Below are 16334 nucleotides of genomic sequence, written 5' to 3'. Positions count from 1 at the left end.
CCTGCAATTGCACATGTGCATGTTTGCATTACTACACATTCAAATGTGAGTTTGTACATGCAAAAACGTTCATATAAAACCTGTGCTTGGTGTGCAAGCTGACAGTAATTCAAAGAGCCTGTACTAAAGACAGTAGTTTCATTTGCCAGCATGAAAGAAATTCAAAATAACTGATGAGCAGTATCCCACATTCAGCTTAATTTTGTTGCTGAGGGGGCTCAGTGTGAATTCTGTTGTTCACTTCTGGCCCTTTCGTGAATTTTTGAGGTTGTCTGACCCAGAGCAGTCCTATAGGTGTTCTTAGTAATCTAACCATTTGTTTGATACGCAGTAGAAATGATCAATTTGAAGAGGTTTAAAAGAAAATATGTTTGTGTTCTTGGGACTTCTGTGGTATCACTGGTACTATGTCTAGACATTTTCCTTACTTGATGCTCCTGGGAAATGTGGGAAGTTGTCAGGATATTTTGTCAATTAACAGCTTCAGAAGTCCCTGTGCTGTTATGCTAGTTAGGTAGCAGTGATTTTTTTCCTTCTATCAGTTCTGGTCGTCTTGCTGCCTTGGCAAAGACTTTCAAACAGACCAAAAATTACCTGCCGATAATTTTAAGGGAACCAGACATCTCTTCTGTTTCCAACTTATTGCAATGTACTAACTAATGATCTCACTGTCTACTATTTTTCCATTGTGTAGTTCAAAGGAGCTGATCCATTTCTGCTAAGTTTTATGTTCAAATCTCATTTCAATTAGATTTTTTCGTTACAAGAAATAAATGTTGTCCGAGTTTAGAATATCCCAGCATAATGTAAATTATATTATGTACTTTTTCTCTAGTATGTATGTATCTAGCAATGGCTATTAAAATAAATTCCTGTGGATTATTCCTGTGGATTTCTGTATCCTCAGAACTCCCTATCCCCATTTCTTAGTGCTTGACTCTCTCTGAAAGAGGGAAAAGTCTGCAGGGTCTAAGTAGGCTGGAAGCTTTATAGCCACTGTTTGAGCAAAGTCTGAATCTTTATTTCACTTCTGGTCACTTGCACCTTTTTTTCTAAATACTCATACAGACTCTGGTCTTGAGGTATTAGAATTACAGAGATAGAGTGATCTGCAAAGCATTATGAAACATCATCCTTACTTTCCAGTTTATGATATTCTGCAGGTTGTAGAGCATTAGTAACATGAGTCTTTGGTCATTTTGTGTGCTTTCTGTGCCATATCTGTGTGGCTTGTCATGCAGCATATGGAGCGCTACGAAACTTGCTGCTTTTGAGGACTGCAATGTCGTGTGATGCCTGTTAGCATAATTAACGCTTCTCTCATCAGTCTTTCCGTAAGTGCAAATAAAAGTCATCCAGGCCAGCTTGTCATAAGGCAGACGGCACCTTTGACATCTGTAGGAAACTCTGTGACCATCCTGAAAGCTAAAGATCTGTTTTGTCTTCAGTGCCTGAAGAAGTCCCAAGCTGAAAATAAGCCAACTATGTGCTCGGGAAACTCAGGGTTTGCCCTCATTTTCCCAGAATGTGTGGGGTTTTTGAACCTGAAGAACTTTGGCCCTGATGCAGGAGTCCCCAACATGTGTATAAGTTTAATTTTCATAGTATTGTCAGTGAGAAGTAAGACATTACTAGAATAAAGAGTAAGCCTGAGGAGAATAAATATTTTTCTTGTAATCCGTAGTATTTCTTTGCAGATGTCAATCATTTCGCTTGTCTACAATATTTTAAAGAGATATTTTCTATTTAAAAAAATAACTGAACATTGTCTGGGTGCCTGTTTAAAAATACCTTGAATTGTAAGAGGCAGCTTTTGATAGTTCAATGTTATTATTGTTATTTATATTCCATTTGCTTCAAACATTGTGATTCAAGCCCCCTAAAGTCATTACACTGGCTTAACAATAATGAGATTAAATGATAAATACATATGCACTTCCTGTTGTTTGCTCTGTAGTCTGTGGCTTTGGAAGCTTTAGGGTGCAGTCAAGTTGTGTTTTCAGGCAGTAGTCTGGACCATAGTGGCTAGAAGTTTACTATTTTATTTATAAGAAACCTGAGATTCTTAGAAAATTAATGGATTCCAGCCAAATTTAAGGGCTTTTAAGAAAAACAATGACTGTTCTGAGACTCACATATAAAGTTGAGAGCATTTGCAAGAGTGTTGCTGGCAATTTGATAACTGTTTACTCCTATGACTAGTTTCCTTAAGTGCGGACACAGACCCCTCTTTTGCAGAAGGAGTGTAAATAAGTCAGTTTCAATGGATTTTCAGAGAGGCTCAAGCATACGCAGGACTTGGCATTTCTTCTGAGTTATTTTCAGCTGATAGTACATGTTTTTGAGCAGTAACCAAACTGAGACTATTTGATAGAAATAAATGAGCGTCCTTCCTTTTCGAGGTATAAAGAATAGATCCATCCTCTGACCACTTGCACAGCAACTTTCCACCACCATTTTCTTTGTGCTCTAAAAAAGGCAGAAACAAAAATTGCTTTCTTCAAGCATTCTGATCTTTTAACACAGCTTCACGCACTGTGTATTTCACTGCACAGAAAAGCTTGTAAAAGAATGCAAATGTATGTGGTTTGAATGCTGGGTTAAAATAGAAAATATTCTATTTCACTGAATAGTAGGATAATTACTACAATAGTGCATCAGATTACTATAAAAATACTTAATGCTCCCTGCTGCATACATAATGTTTTACTTAAATTATCTACTATGCTTATATTATAAGCCAAGAAAGTCATACATATAAAACTTTGCTTGTTTGAATAATAGATTTTTCCATTTTCCAATTGACATAGAATAAGAAATTTATCACTGGTTGAAGTTCCCAACTAAAGGAAAATTATAGTTTGGGGTGAGAAAACTGATTGTCAAGACATTTTGACAGTTCAGTTCAAGCAAATGCTGCATCAATTTTGTGTATTTATTTATTGAATAGAACTATCGAACTGAGAACTAAGGAGCAGGAAAGGAGCGTGTGGTATGTTTTTAACAGCTCTTTAATATCCGTTTTGTACTTACAGCATCAAAACATGGTGCCATTTTTCTTTCAATATGGCCCCTTTGGGGAAGAATCACTACTGCCCTGTAGTTAAGTCAAATGGAAGATACACCACATACCAACAATTCCTTCTCCTAACACAATTAAAGCTAGGTAGGTCATGCTGCAAGGCAGAAGTGGTTAATGAACTCCAGGTGGCAAGTCGCAGTCAAAACCCATCACCTGGTAGGACATGCCTTTTGTTCATTTGGCTGGCCAGTTTGGTTTTATAACACGGAGATTAAAATTTCCCTTGGGATTATTGCCAATTTAGATGGTTTGAAAGGAATCTTATGTAATTTCCCTCCTTTGTGTGAAATACTAAGAAGATATTATCACAGCCTGTTTCAGAGCAGCATCACCTGAGTGTGGTTTTCCTGCAGAAACACAGGGAGGTCAGTGAAACTGAAGGTTGGTACCATAGGGTAGATTTTGACCTAAAATAGAGATTATATGGATCCTTGACATGGGCTTGATGGCTTGTCTGGTAATGTCATTCTGTTTCTGCCAGAGCACAGTTTCTAAATCTTTATTTCTCTCCTGGAGACTGCTGGATGTGCATTTCCTACGTAGGGAGACAGGACAGCTACTCCTATTAAACATTTAAACAAGCATTTTCATGTCTGTGTTATGGGCATGGTATTTGTTGTTAAAGGTTTTTTCCTCAGCCTTGCTAGTAAAATACTTTTTACTCAGTGCATGTGTTCTGTATTAATGTAATTATCAATACTTTGATAGAAGAGATCTGAATAGGTTGTCAATCACATTTAAGGTCAGGTCTTCTATAAAATTTCATCACTTCATAGATGTAGTCAAAACATTTCTATAACAAGGTCTTTCTGAACTGAAAATGGTCCCAGTGGGGATCTAGAGGTGTACCAGAGAGACTGAAAGAAGCTGGAATCTACGTTGTTGTGAAAATCACCGCTGGGCTATCCTGCTGACGTGTCTGAAATAGTTGCGCTGGTTCAAGTGTTGCAAAGAGGGACTGTGGCCTGGGCTGCCTGATACGCTGGACTACATCAGAATTGTTTATAGGTGGAAGGAACAGCTTTGGTTTATGAACAGAATAACAGTGCTTGTGAAATGTGTTGTAAAGGAGAGAGTTATGGACCATTGTCACTGAGATGCAGCTTTCAGTGTAGAATATGCAGGAATAGTTGTAGAAACCTTTGTTAAGAATAGTGGTGCTGGTTTGAGGTCATGTCATGGGTAATACAATGAAGTGGTTAGTGGAGTTTCTAGTTAAAAATGCAACTCCCCTTGAAACCTTAGAAGTTGATCCTAAGAAAAGAAATATAACCAGCTGCTGAAAGTAAATCCATATCCTTACAAAATCACTGGATATAAGTGAAAGAGAGGAAGGAAATGGATTTAAATTCTTTAAATGGTGACTCTTCAAAAGCCCTTTTTACCTGGAAGCAACAAAATAAGTATTTTATTATTTCCATGCTTTTTTGTTCTACAGGATTATGATCATTAGCATTGCTTGTATAGGACATCCCAGATATACAGGGTCCCCCAAATACGTCACATACCATCTTGTCTTTCATGTGTATGCAAGTAAGCTTTGAAATTGAGTAAGGCTCTCATACTAAAAAATATGGTATATAAAACTTGATAATTACATAAGTTTTAAAAGTAGTTCACAAAATGTGAATTTGCTAAGCTGACATTCTAAAGCAAACTTATATTACCTTTCATTCTGACTCACAGAAATTTGAGTATTAGTAATCTTTCATGCTTCAGTAATATAAGCTCGAGGTAGCAAAAGCTGCAGATTATAAGGTGCCAAGAACAGTCACGAGTGAGGAAAGCCTTAGGCTAGGTCAGATTTGCTGCCTTCAGCAAAACTATTGCACCTCTCAGCCCCTAAGAGAAAGGGTCTATGTTTAGTCAGCCTTTCTCCTGACTATAGTTTTGCAAGTTTTCTGAATTTTTTTAGTTACATTGTATGCTCCTTAAGTGAGAAGGAGTCACTTTTACACTGATTTTGACAATGAGAACAGTAGTTGGCTGGGGAGCATTACAGAACTGGGCAGATCTAGCATCCGATGGTGGACAGACAGTAAAGCCTATTTTCTGTTGATTTTCAGACAGGTGGAATGTCGAATCAAGCCTTTTAAATATCACAGAATTAAAGTAGACATGTCTTTTGAGCATTAAATGTATAAATATCTTCGTTCTTTTTGACTTGAGGTGTTACTTTTAAGCCTCCGATCTAATTCAATGTGCAGAGCTTTTTGAGAATTATTCAAGAGTAAGCTCTACAGAAATCTCTTCCATCTTCAGTGTCTCATGAGTGTTTTCCTTTTTAATTCAGGAACACAAGAAGCCATTGCAATGTGTCTGTGTGTAGAGACAAAACAAGCTGTCAATGAAACCCTGTGCGACAGTTCCAAGAGACCACCACCAATGACTCGTGCTTGCAATACGAAGCTTTGCCCTCCGAGGTATACTGTAATAATGAAATCATATTGTGGTGAAGAAAGGGTTAATTGGACTTAAATAAACATTGGCTTTCTCAGAAAAGGGTTCAGATTGCAGGACTGTGGTCTTGTTTTGGGATGAAATTTCACTACTTCTGTCTTTAACAAGCTTTTGGCGTTGGGAATTTTTTTTTTGGTCTTGTTCACTCCTTTTCCACTCTTCACATCTCACTAATAAAATAGGGAACATTTTCTGAAATACATCTCTTCCATGTAGATATTTGCCAGAGTTGGAAAAACAGCCTTAACTCTTCTAGTGGTACAAGGAAAATTTTAAGGCAATTTCACAAAAAAACCCAGAGTGTTTACTTTCTATCCTTACTGAACGAAAAAGTGAAATTATGATTTGCAGTTATTTTAGTTTCGTGCTTCCTTAGTAGCCCCGCATAGTTCTTATGGCTTCTTACATTTATCTGGAGATTCTGGGAAAAGAGAAAACCCAATCCAAATCCCAGAAAACCCTGCTGATTTGGTCACTTGAAAGGGCCATATGTGAAATTTTGACATGTGCTGCCTTATTTACCCACTTTTGATCTCTGACATCCCTGATCCTTTGCATACTGTTTCTACGTGTTTGCAGAAACGTCCTCTTGCAAAATGTAGGGAAGAAGTTAACAGGAACAGGATGTTTTGTAGAAAACATATACACATTTAAAGGAAGTTTTGTAAATGTAACAAAGGTCTATTTATGTATTTACATTTATAAATGTAAACATCAGCAGATTGCCAACAGGCTGTTTTGTTTGTTTTTTTGATGAGGAGCATTCTGAAAGTAAATGCTGGAGCTGAATTTATCTGGAAATGACTCTTCATTACTTTATTGTTCATAGCTTCTGCGTTTCCTTGTTACCTGTAAGATTATAAATCTAGTTTATAATCTTGCTTTACAACCAAACCAAAGGGATGTTTCAGCCATCTATCAATAACTACACCTTCAGTTATGTTCCTGCTAGGCTCTGTTTGGGTATGATTGCTCCTTCCCTGGTCTGAGGCGAGTTGCTAACACGCGAGCTTTGGGCTGTGTTGTTGGAACAGGTGGCAAAGCAGCCCCTGGAGACGCTGCTCAGCTACGTGCGGGGTTGGGATACAGACGAGAGACGTGTCCTGCCAGCAGCCGGGAGGATCTGCCGTTGCAGCTGAAGAGTGCAAAGACAAAAAGCCTCACTCTTTACAAGCTTGTAACCAGATTGATTGTCCCCCTGTTTGGCACGTTGAGGAATGGCAAGAGGTATGTCTGGGTTACAGAAGTAGTTTAAGTGTGTTCCTCCAACTAGGTACTTGAAATTCTACAGTGGAATAACATGGAAGGTAGCTCCTAAGCTTTGGTATGTGTTTCAACTGGTTTCATTAGAACAAAGTAATCCAGTGTCAAAAATACTGCTTTTGACTGCTATGCTAATAGACAGTCACAGGTTGAGGTGAAAAGTCCTTTTTAAGGTTTCAGAAAGCTGGATAACAGTCATTCCAGACACCTTTCTGCACTCTGCAGATGCAATAACCTGCTTTGAAGACATTGCTTCTTTTTTTTATTTACTTATTTTGTCTCAGGGACAAAGTTTCCTAAACCCTCACCAGGTATGAGGGACATGGACAAATCTGTGTGTAAGATGTGCGTTTTTAAGATTTCTACTATTTAATTGCATTGAGGTAGTGTGACTTTATAATCTGAGTTCTCATCATCTCTAATATATGAGCTAAATCTTTTAACAGAAGTGTTTTCTACATTCTCCTTGCTTTGTAATTGAAAGTAGGTGTCATTTTTCAACAGAGCATAATGGGGAAGATGGGCTTACAGTGTTTACGTACAGTAGCAACGTGATGGGTGAGCACAGATGTCCCTGCAGGTGTATAGGCTGTGTTTTCTTCTTCTCCTTAGTGCTCACGTACTTGTGGAGGAGGGATTCAGACCCGCAAAGTGTACTGTAAGCAGCTGCTGACGGATGGAAGCTTCCTGAAACACTCTGATGACACCTGCCAGGAACCTAAATTGCCAACTAGTAAACCATGTGCAAAAGTTGATTGTCCTCCTCAGCTGGTCTTTGGAGAATGGTCCAAGGTGAGCAGCCCGCAGCAATGGTGAATCAAACCTTTCAGTTCCAACACGAGCTCTAAAGATTTCTGCTTGGTTGAATATGCTGTTTGGAGCAATACCTTTACAGGGCAGCTTAAGGTTTCACAAGCCATGTACCTGGACTAAACTGTGCATACAGTTGCTGTGCATCCCTGCCTACAACCAGACTGATTACAGTCCTCTTCCTGAGCTGTACTTAAATTGCTGAAGGACAGGCTGTAATTCATTGCATGCATTCTACCAGACATGTTTAGCTATCAATTGTTTCAGAGTACAGCCTCCAAAAAGCAATTATTTGCATTACACTGGAATATGTCCTCCTCCTTTCCCATTTAATGCAAGATTGCTACCACTCCCTGTTCAAAAGATTTATAAAAGTAAATTTAGAAGCTGCAATTAAAGGTTCATGTAATATGAACTAGGAGAGAGGGATGAGAGACTTGACACAGACTGTTTATAATGTGCTGCATTGTTTCTCTTAGGTACTGTATCTCATTGCTATGTTCTGCCTGTGGTTAGACATAAAGAAATACTGACATGTTATTTTAATTGTTCCTGAGTTGTTTGTTGGAACAAATGTGTTTTATATTCTTACTGTCTGGAAAAGCAGAGAGAGTTTAATGTCTGGATAACACAAGGATTCGTATGAAGTAGAGTGTATGCATTCTCTCTCAGAAATAAAAAAACCCAAACCAACAAACTAGTTTAAAATTACTATGTGTGGTGTGAGACACCAAGTTTAGCCTGACTGCATCCTTCCCTTCACAGTGCTCAGTGAGCTGTGGTGTTGGAATCCAGAGAAGGAAACTTAACTGCCAAAACCTAACAGCAAAGGGCCAGTATGTCACACTAAATGGATCAATGTGTAGTGGTCTGTCTCCTTCACTGCTTGTAAGGTCTTGTCAGATGAATGCCTGCAACAGTAAGTATGTTACAGTTTCTTGCTGATTTGGAATTATCTATGCATAAAGAAAAACCTGTACACAGGTTAATTCACTCATCTCCTTATACTTTCGTAACGTTCTTAATCTGGCATAAACTGAGTGTCGTAATTACTAGACCAGTAATAACAGGATTGTTTTAAATTTTTTTCTACCAGTCAGAAATAAAGGTTATGATCTCAAGAAGTAGGTTTTGAATGTGCTTTAATGGTACATACCTCTCACCCTCATGCTTACCTATATTTGATCTGATTTTTCCTTTATCCTGTATGCTATCCCAACTGAGAAAACCCCAACTCAAAACATAAATTGACTGTAAATTACAAATGATATTAGAAAAGATAAGAATCCAGGTTTGGCTTATCTTCTTGCTGCACATTTGTATTACACTGGACATTTCACTTACCATGGTGGAATTCAAAACCTGAAACTCTGAGCCAGTGATAACTTCAGGTACAATTACTACTTTCCTTGGAAAAATGAGAATCCCATTTCATGAGCTTTGCAGGAAGTGATGACAGTACAGACACTTGTCAAAAAAATCCAGTATTAAATCTTTTCAGGAAGATTGTCTATGGGAATTATATGATTTAGGCAAAATTGGGTTATAATACTGATGGTACTTGCACTTAATTGCGTATGTGTAACACCAATGGAAATATCTTACTGATACCAAGTATGTTCAATTACATAAAGTAGTTTAGAATAGGCAGTTCTAAATGCACGTTCCTTATATCTGAACCTGTGCTCTCCTTCCTTTATAAAGGAGACTACTGGTATGTAGATTTGGGGAGTAGGGTCCTCAAAAGGAAGGGAAAAATGAGAGCTGTTAGTTTTGAGGTGGGAGAAAACCAAAGGCCTTCATGAATAGCCTGGTTTTGATCACAGAGATGGACATGTTTTTGACCCAGTTCATAGTGCTATCAAAGAACAGCTACTTTATACATTTTGAAGCTTTGCTTTAAAAATTATTCACAAAACAAAATAAGAAATAGAATAATTACTGATTCATACATAATATAAAACTTCTTTTCCTGGCCTGCGTTTCAGATTAACATGCCGAAATCCTGAGGTTCAAAACTCACTTAAATAAAGCCCCGTGGACTTTCAGGAATGTCCTTGGCATAAGGTTTAATAAAATATTTTGAGCTGCATATCTATCTGAATTTAATTAATTGTGGATAGTTGAATGGCAGCGTAGCTGGGTTGCAAAGTGCTTAGCACAGGCTGATATTAAAGTTACATTGTCAGCTTCCACCGCAGTGCCAAGAAAGCAGGACAGTGGACTGCAGAGGGAGTGTGATTGTGCTGAATGGGTGCAGATCAAAGTCATACAAGAGCATCACTGTCGTCTCCCTTATCACTGCAACCCTTTGGAACAAGCAAGCGTTTGTGACTCAGAACGGCCAGCAATTCCCTGGCTCTGCATCAGGAGGGCAGGGGAAGACATGAGACATGTCCATACCCATAGTTCCAGCTTGGGTTTAGCAGAAGGGGCCAGGGCAGCAGCAGCAGCAGGATTTAGATTCATGGGAACATTCAGGAGGTATTTTCTCCTCCTGCAGCCATGGGTTCAGGCTGTCTTGAAGGGGTAGTGAATAGAAGGCAGGAACATAGCATGAACCTAGGATGGGCAGGTGAGTGAAGCAGACCCATTGAAGAGTGGTGTGGGGTATGGCATGCATGCAGTTAGAGGTTCTTGTCTTTGGGAGCAGTGTTTCTAAATGCCTCTCCTCAGTTTATGCTTCCATGGCTCAGATGAGCTCCTTCTTTACTGCCTTATGACAGTGCTAAGGCATTTTAGACTTAATCTTTTTCCCTGGGACTAGTAATCATAGCTGGTTTCTACTTAATAAGCCCTATTAAGTCAGAAACATTCCTGACTGTGGGCTCTGAGCAATAGGAAGTAACACTAGACTAGCCCTGAGGTCACCAGGACCTGAGGCCCAGCTAAAGCTGTAGAGGACCACTGGAGGTCATAGACGCAGATGGATTTGTACTAGGTGGTAATGAGGTCCAATGGCTCCAGTATAATCTAATCCTTAAGCAAGCTTCAACTTGTAGAAAAAAAATGCTCCCAAACAGTCCATTACCTCAGCAGATGTGGGACTGGATGATACTAAGGATCTAGCAAATGCATGCTTATGTGGCCTCATATATTCATCTGACCTTATATATTTAAATGGCCTGCCATCCAGAACTCTGAACTCTGTTTCACTCCCGGCCTTGCTCACCAGTCACCAGTAAAAACATACACACCCTTTAGTGTTGAACTGCTAATGAGAGTTAGTGGTCTTTCTTTTTTTAAAAACTGAAATGGATGAGACTTGTTAACATATTTATAAGTGAGCACTGGTATTAATTCCATGTTGGAATAACTAGTGTAAACAGACCACAGCCTGAAGTATTTTGTGTGTTTAAAGTTACACTTACTGTGTCTGTAAGTTGGCTTTTGCAAATGGAAGATTTAATACTGGAACACTTCCCTAAAAATAAATATTTTGGGCCCGATAACTTATTAAAAACAGGATGCTACTTTAATAATTTTAGTAAACTGAGTGCCTGAAGCAATTTATTTGTTGTACCACGTGAAATGGTTGAGAGAACCATGTATCTGGATAACGAGTATCGATTTAAAAGCTGTGTAATTATGAAACCATGATATCCCCATAGGTCTGAACTCATTACCCAAAACATCGAAAATAACCGTTTTGTTTTATAAGCATAAGAATACACTCTAGGGTGTAGTTCATACAGTGTACACACTTATTGAATGCTTGAAGCATTTAGCTTTTCACCTATTTCTACACAGCATATTTGAAGCACATGCATAGAAGCAGCATGCAGTTTTTCAAATATCATTTGCATGCCATCATTGGAGTTGTCATTTTATTTATGTCCCTACCAAGTGGATCCTAGCACTGATTTCAGATTCAGGCACACTGAGAATCATTCTGGTTTGTGTGTCCGTTTTCTGGCTCATCAACTCAACTCATTCTGCAGGCTCCAAGTTTTTTCTCTGTCACATACCAGAAGGCTGGGTTACCAAACACAATTGGATTGTTTTCTAGCACCAATGTGGAGTGTTTCACGACTCTTCCCAGATGGCCAATTTCACCTTCTGTAGAACAAATTTGAGGGGTGCCTGCCCTTGCTCTGAGCCTTGTACAGCACTTTGTTGCTCATCTACCTAGTGTTTTCTCGCCTAGTGTGAGATGAATTCTACTGATCAAAGTGGGACGTAGTAGCTGCCAGCAGTGAGTCAACACAGTGGTATCCAAAGCATTGCAGTCATTCTCATGTCTCCAGCGTGCCCATCCAGCCACTGCTCAGAAAGCCTGCCCGTGGTGGGGTTCATTCAGGCAGCTCCCTAGAAACCCTTCAGTATCCAAGTTCCTGCAGTACAATGAAGGAGGAGCTTCATAATACGCGCTGTCTCCATCCCCAGTCTGCATGAAGCTTTATGCTGTTATTGTCTACTTTTGCCAATTCATCTGATTACTATATTCAACCTCTCAAAATTTTGACTTATTTCTCTCTTTCCATCCTTCCCTCCCTACTTTCTTGGCACAACACTGAGCAACTCATCTTTCAACCGAAAGAAATTATGCTCAGCCAGTGATTACAGGGTGTCTTTGCTTGTTGCATGTACTGTGTCTTCATCGACTGCTGCTTTCACCTCCTATGTCGCTATCAATTTGGCTCGACTCAACCAGACAACCAGCATGGCCAGCCAATAATTTAAACAACAGTCAGGGGGAACCTTACTTTTTGGATAGGTTTTCTTTTATTTAGGTCATCTGCACTCTGCAGTGCTCAAATGTGGGGAAAGTGATAGTGTTCAAATTTTTTCCATTCACTTTTTCCATTCCCATCATGCCTAGCCTTTCTGAGGCAACAATATGAAGTATATATGAAATATAATCATCTAAGATTATATATAATATAAATTAATATAAGATGTATCTATCCACTTATGTATGTGTGCACGACCTAAGTCCTTCATATAGGTATATATTGCTTATATCTTTTTATTGTTAGGAGATATGGGGAAGAAGCAATAGAATTCTTGGCTGGAGCAGGGGAATGTTATGGTTTCATGTTGTTCATATTTTTGCATTTTTGTGCCCGAGATAAAAGCTCAGCATGTTGCAATCTGACTTGAACAAAGCGAGGAGAAGCTCTGTCAAGCATTCTGTGAAAAGCAGATTTTGTAAGCATGAGTGCCAATGATTAGATACTTTTCAACACTTTGTTTTCTTTCAGAGATTAAACCAAAGCTTCCAGAGAAGTATTCTGCTCAAGGACCTCAAATTGTCAGTATTCACCGAGTCTACATTCAAACAAGACAAGAGAAGCGCATTAATTTTACCATAGGAAGTCGAGCCTACTTACTTCCAAAAACATCCGTTGTAATTAAGTGCCCTGTACGGAGGTTCCAGAAATCACTTATCCGGTGGGAGAAAGATGGACAACACTTACAAAACTCTAAAAGACTTGGCATCACCAAGTCAGGCTCGCTGAAAATACATAGTCTTGAAGCTACTGATATTGGGGTGTACCGGTGTATTGCAGGCCCTGTGCATGAGACATTTGTACTCAAACTCATTGGTACCGACAACAGATTGATAGAACCACCAAATCTGAGAAAACATTCCAGTGAGGCCAGTAACACCGATCACAATGAGGCCAACAGCTTTGGGGCTAAATGGCATAAAATGAGCAAAATGTGGCAAATGTGGAGTAAGAAGAATGAGCTCTATCTGGGTGATAGGCAAGTAAATGATCAGCCATTTCTGCGAAATCTTGGAACCTTTGGGAGTAATTCAGCAGAAGACTTCAGCTCTCGTGAATTCAAGAACAAACGACTGGAGGCAGCGGTTCTCCAAGGCGCCTACAGCATGGACACTGTACAGTTTGAAGAACTGATAACGAACATGAGTCAGCTCATTGAAACTGGAGAAGTTGATGATGACTTGGCCTCCCAGGTCATTTACCAACTAGTTGCTGAATTATCTAGGCCTCCACAATCAACTACTGAAAAATGGAAGGTGGCCCAGGATGAGAAACATGCCTCAAAACTTAAAGGCAAATCACCAAATGAATTTGAGCGTTTCAGCACAAAAACTGTTGATAAGTTAATGTTTGACCAGAAGGTTCCAGTTATTATGAGGCAAAAGGAACTTCCTCGAGTTTCTTTCAACAAAACAGTAACTGTACGAATAGGAAATACAGTTTATCTGACCAAGAATACTCACACTGTCAATCTACTGTGTGAAACAGCTGGTATCAGTGAAGTGAAGTATACTTGGACAAAAGATGGCGAGACATTAAAAGCCTCTGAGAAGTAAGTAAATATCTTTAATTTTTTAATGACTTGTTATGTTACTATCAACTATAAAAAGCCACCCTGCTGTGCAATCTCAAAAAGCACACTGTTGTAAAAATGAGATAAGCATGAACCCTGTGCCTTCTGCCTATTTAAGTAATTTTTTTGCTTTCAAGTGTCTGCCACGTTGTTTGGCTTTGCTAATAACCATTTCCACAGTATTACATGGGAGGATTGCCTTTTTTTACTGGGTTTGTATGTTCTAGCTGTATTTTGTGATCTGACTTAATCATTTCAGCTGCATCAGAAAATGAACAGATTAATACTTAAGAAGCCTATTAGATTTATTTAGATACCAGATACAGTGGGAGCACATTAAAAACTTGTGCCATGCAAGAGATGAAAAGAAGTCAGTTCTTATTCATTCTCCCTCCTTAAGGAGGCAAAACATCACTGGTACCCTTACCATCCTTCAGCACAGTAAATCTTTAGGTATAACTGTAGCTGCATACCTTCAATTTAAAAAGAAAGAATGTGATTTTATGAATTTTTTTCCCAATGCTGTAGAATTTACAAGTCTTTCTATTGAGGACAGTGGAATACAAAGTAATAAAGGACCTGTATTACCATCACATTGGAGAACTATACCTGAAGAACAAGTACAGCAAGTGTGTGCTAGATATTTACTCAAGACTGAGCAAATACTTTTACTTCATTGCTGATAAATTAGAAGCTCACCTGGTAATATTAGCCTTAACTTTGTGTGTGAGCCTCTTGGAATTAGAGCTAGCTCTTGAGTAATGAAAACAAAAATGATTCTGAAATGATAAAGGTGCTTTTGGCTATTTCTGAACATACTTAACTGATTAATAACACTGCCAAGAAAAATATACTTCTGCAGGGCTATCAATTAAAGCAAAGACATCAAAACTAAGCCATTTAAAAAAGTGCAAATGTTTTTGGAACCATGTAGCTCCCACCAGTCATGTTTATTTTGTGAAATATGCATAATTTCCCATTAATTTGTTGCAAACGATACATTCATTTTTTGGACATGATGGTGTTTTGTTTAGTCACGTGTATCTGTGTGATTCCTAATGTCTACTTCCATAAGTTGACTTCTTTTTAGATCAGACTGATATTATTGCATTTAAGGGATATTCTGGCAAAGTGTTTTTTTCTATCTTTTTCACAGGCAGGTTTCTTATACGTCTACCCATATATATATATGTGTGTGTGTGTGTACTCAAAGGCCAGTGATGTTAATAGCATTACATCTGAAAAAGAATGTGAAGAAGCAAATGGGCTGTTTGCCTGTTGGGTTTGTAAAAGGTGGCCCTACTTAAGCCATGCAGGAAGTGGCTCATTTTCTTGAGACACGAGTATTTTTAATGTTTTTGTGTATCTCTTTTATAAGTGTACTCAGAATGTCAGAGCTACTTGGGTTTTGAATACAATGAGTGTATGGCATAATTCAGCTTACAAGGGGCAAAAGTCCAGGCTGCTATTTTCAGCCTCTTCCTCAGCATGTGATGCTTGCTCTCATATATTGTCCTTCAGATGGCAGGCAAGATATTCAAGATACCTGTGGGGTTTTGGTGGAAGACTTTAGCTTTAATAATGATAACATTAAAACCAAAACCAAACAAAACAAACACCTCTTTCCACTTCTCCTCCCCCCCGAAGAAAAAAAATTACCAAAACCCACCCCCCAAAAACCCCCAAAGCCTACAGTAATTTGGAAGTCAGATTAGACCATACTTCTTTGAACTCCCCAATCCTCCTGAAAACAAAACTTGCTCTGGAAAGATGGATTTCTTGCCAAGCCTAATACTTTTAATTGTGATAGTCTGATTTATTCATGCTATTGTTCCCAAGGGATTCTGGTTTGTAGTAGCAAACTCACTGTCCTCCAAAGGGCTGCATCTAGGACACAGGCTTTGTAGAAGGACATCTGAAGAATCTTCCATGCATGTATCCCTTGGAGCTCCCCTTTGTCACCAAAGAGGAAACAGAACCATTACTGTATGCACTGGTCTAGAATGACAAACCCTAAAAAGCAGTTTTGCTGCTGTATATGTAATTCCTGCAGTAAGATTCAACTGGGTTTTGCACCAGGATGGTAACTCTGATCTTTCCTTGAATATTGTGCAGGGTGATCCTGGACACTGTTGGAAAAGTGCAGATTCAGAATCCTACTCAAAAAGAACTTGGTACATATGGATGCCTGGTTGTTAATGACTTTGGGTTTGATATGGAAACATCACTGTTATTGCGTGCAGGTAAGACTGTAGCAGCCATAGAACTGAACATGGTTTTGGGGTTAGGTATTTTGTTTGGTTCTGTGTTTGGGCTTTTTTTATGTTGAGTTTTGGGGCTTGGTTTGTTTTTTTTTGTTTAGTTTGGTTTTTTGGGGGGTGTTTTTTTGTTTTGTTTGGTTTTTTATATATAT

At 38.8% G+C, this 16334-nt stretch overlaps 1 protein-coding gene across 1 annotated transcript in view; it reads left to right on the top strand.

Annotated features, from left to right (window-relative positions):
* Positions 1–16164, top strand: part of ADAMTSL3 (ADAMTS-like 3) — a gene marked incomplete at its 3' end in the record, with an annotated part of 30826 nt that extends 14662 nt beyond the window's left edge. The window contains exons 6-11 of the mRNA XM_010013506.1: positions 5376–5505; positions 6577–6769; positions 7418–7597; positions 8381–8534; positions 12820–13900; positions 16037–16164. Of these exons, the coding sequence (XP_010011808.1) occupies positions 5376–5505; positions 6577–6769; positions 7418–7597; positions 8381–8534; positions 12820–13900; positions 16037–16164 (1866 nt within the window). The remainder of the gene's footprint in view (positions 1–5375; positions 5506–6576; positions 6770–7417; positions 7598–8380; positions 8535–12819; positions 13901–16036) is intronic.
* Between the last annotated feature and the right edge of the window lie 170 nt (positions 16165–16334).

This window comes from Nestor notabilis, unplaced genomic scaffold (assembly GCF_000696875.1).
Source record: "Nestor notabilis isolate BGI_N333 unplaced genomic scaffold, ASM69687v1 scaffold25984, whole genome shotgun sequence".
Classification (NCBI taxonomy): Eukaryota; Metazoa; Chordata; class Aves; order Psittaciformes; family Psittacidae; genus Nestor; species Nestor notabilis.
Note: the sequence above shows the minus strand (reverse complement) of the source record. Positions and strands in the feature narration are given on the sequence as shown.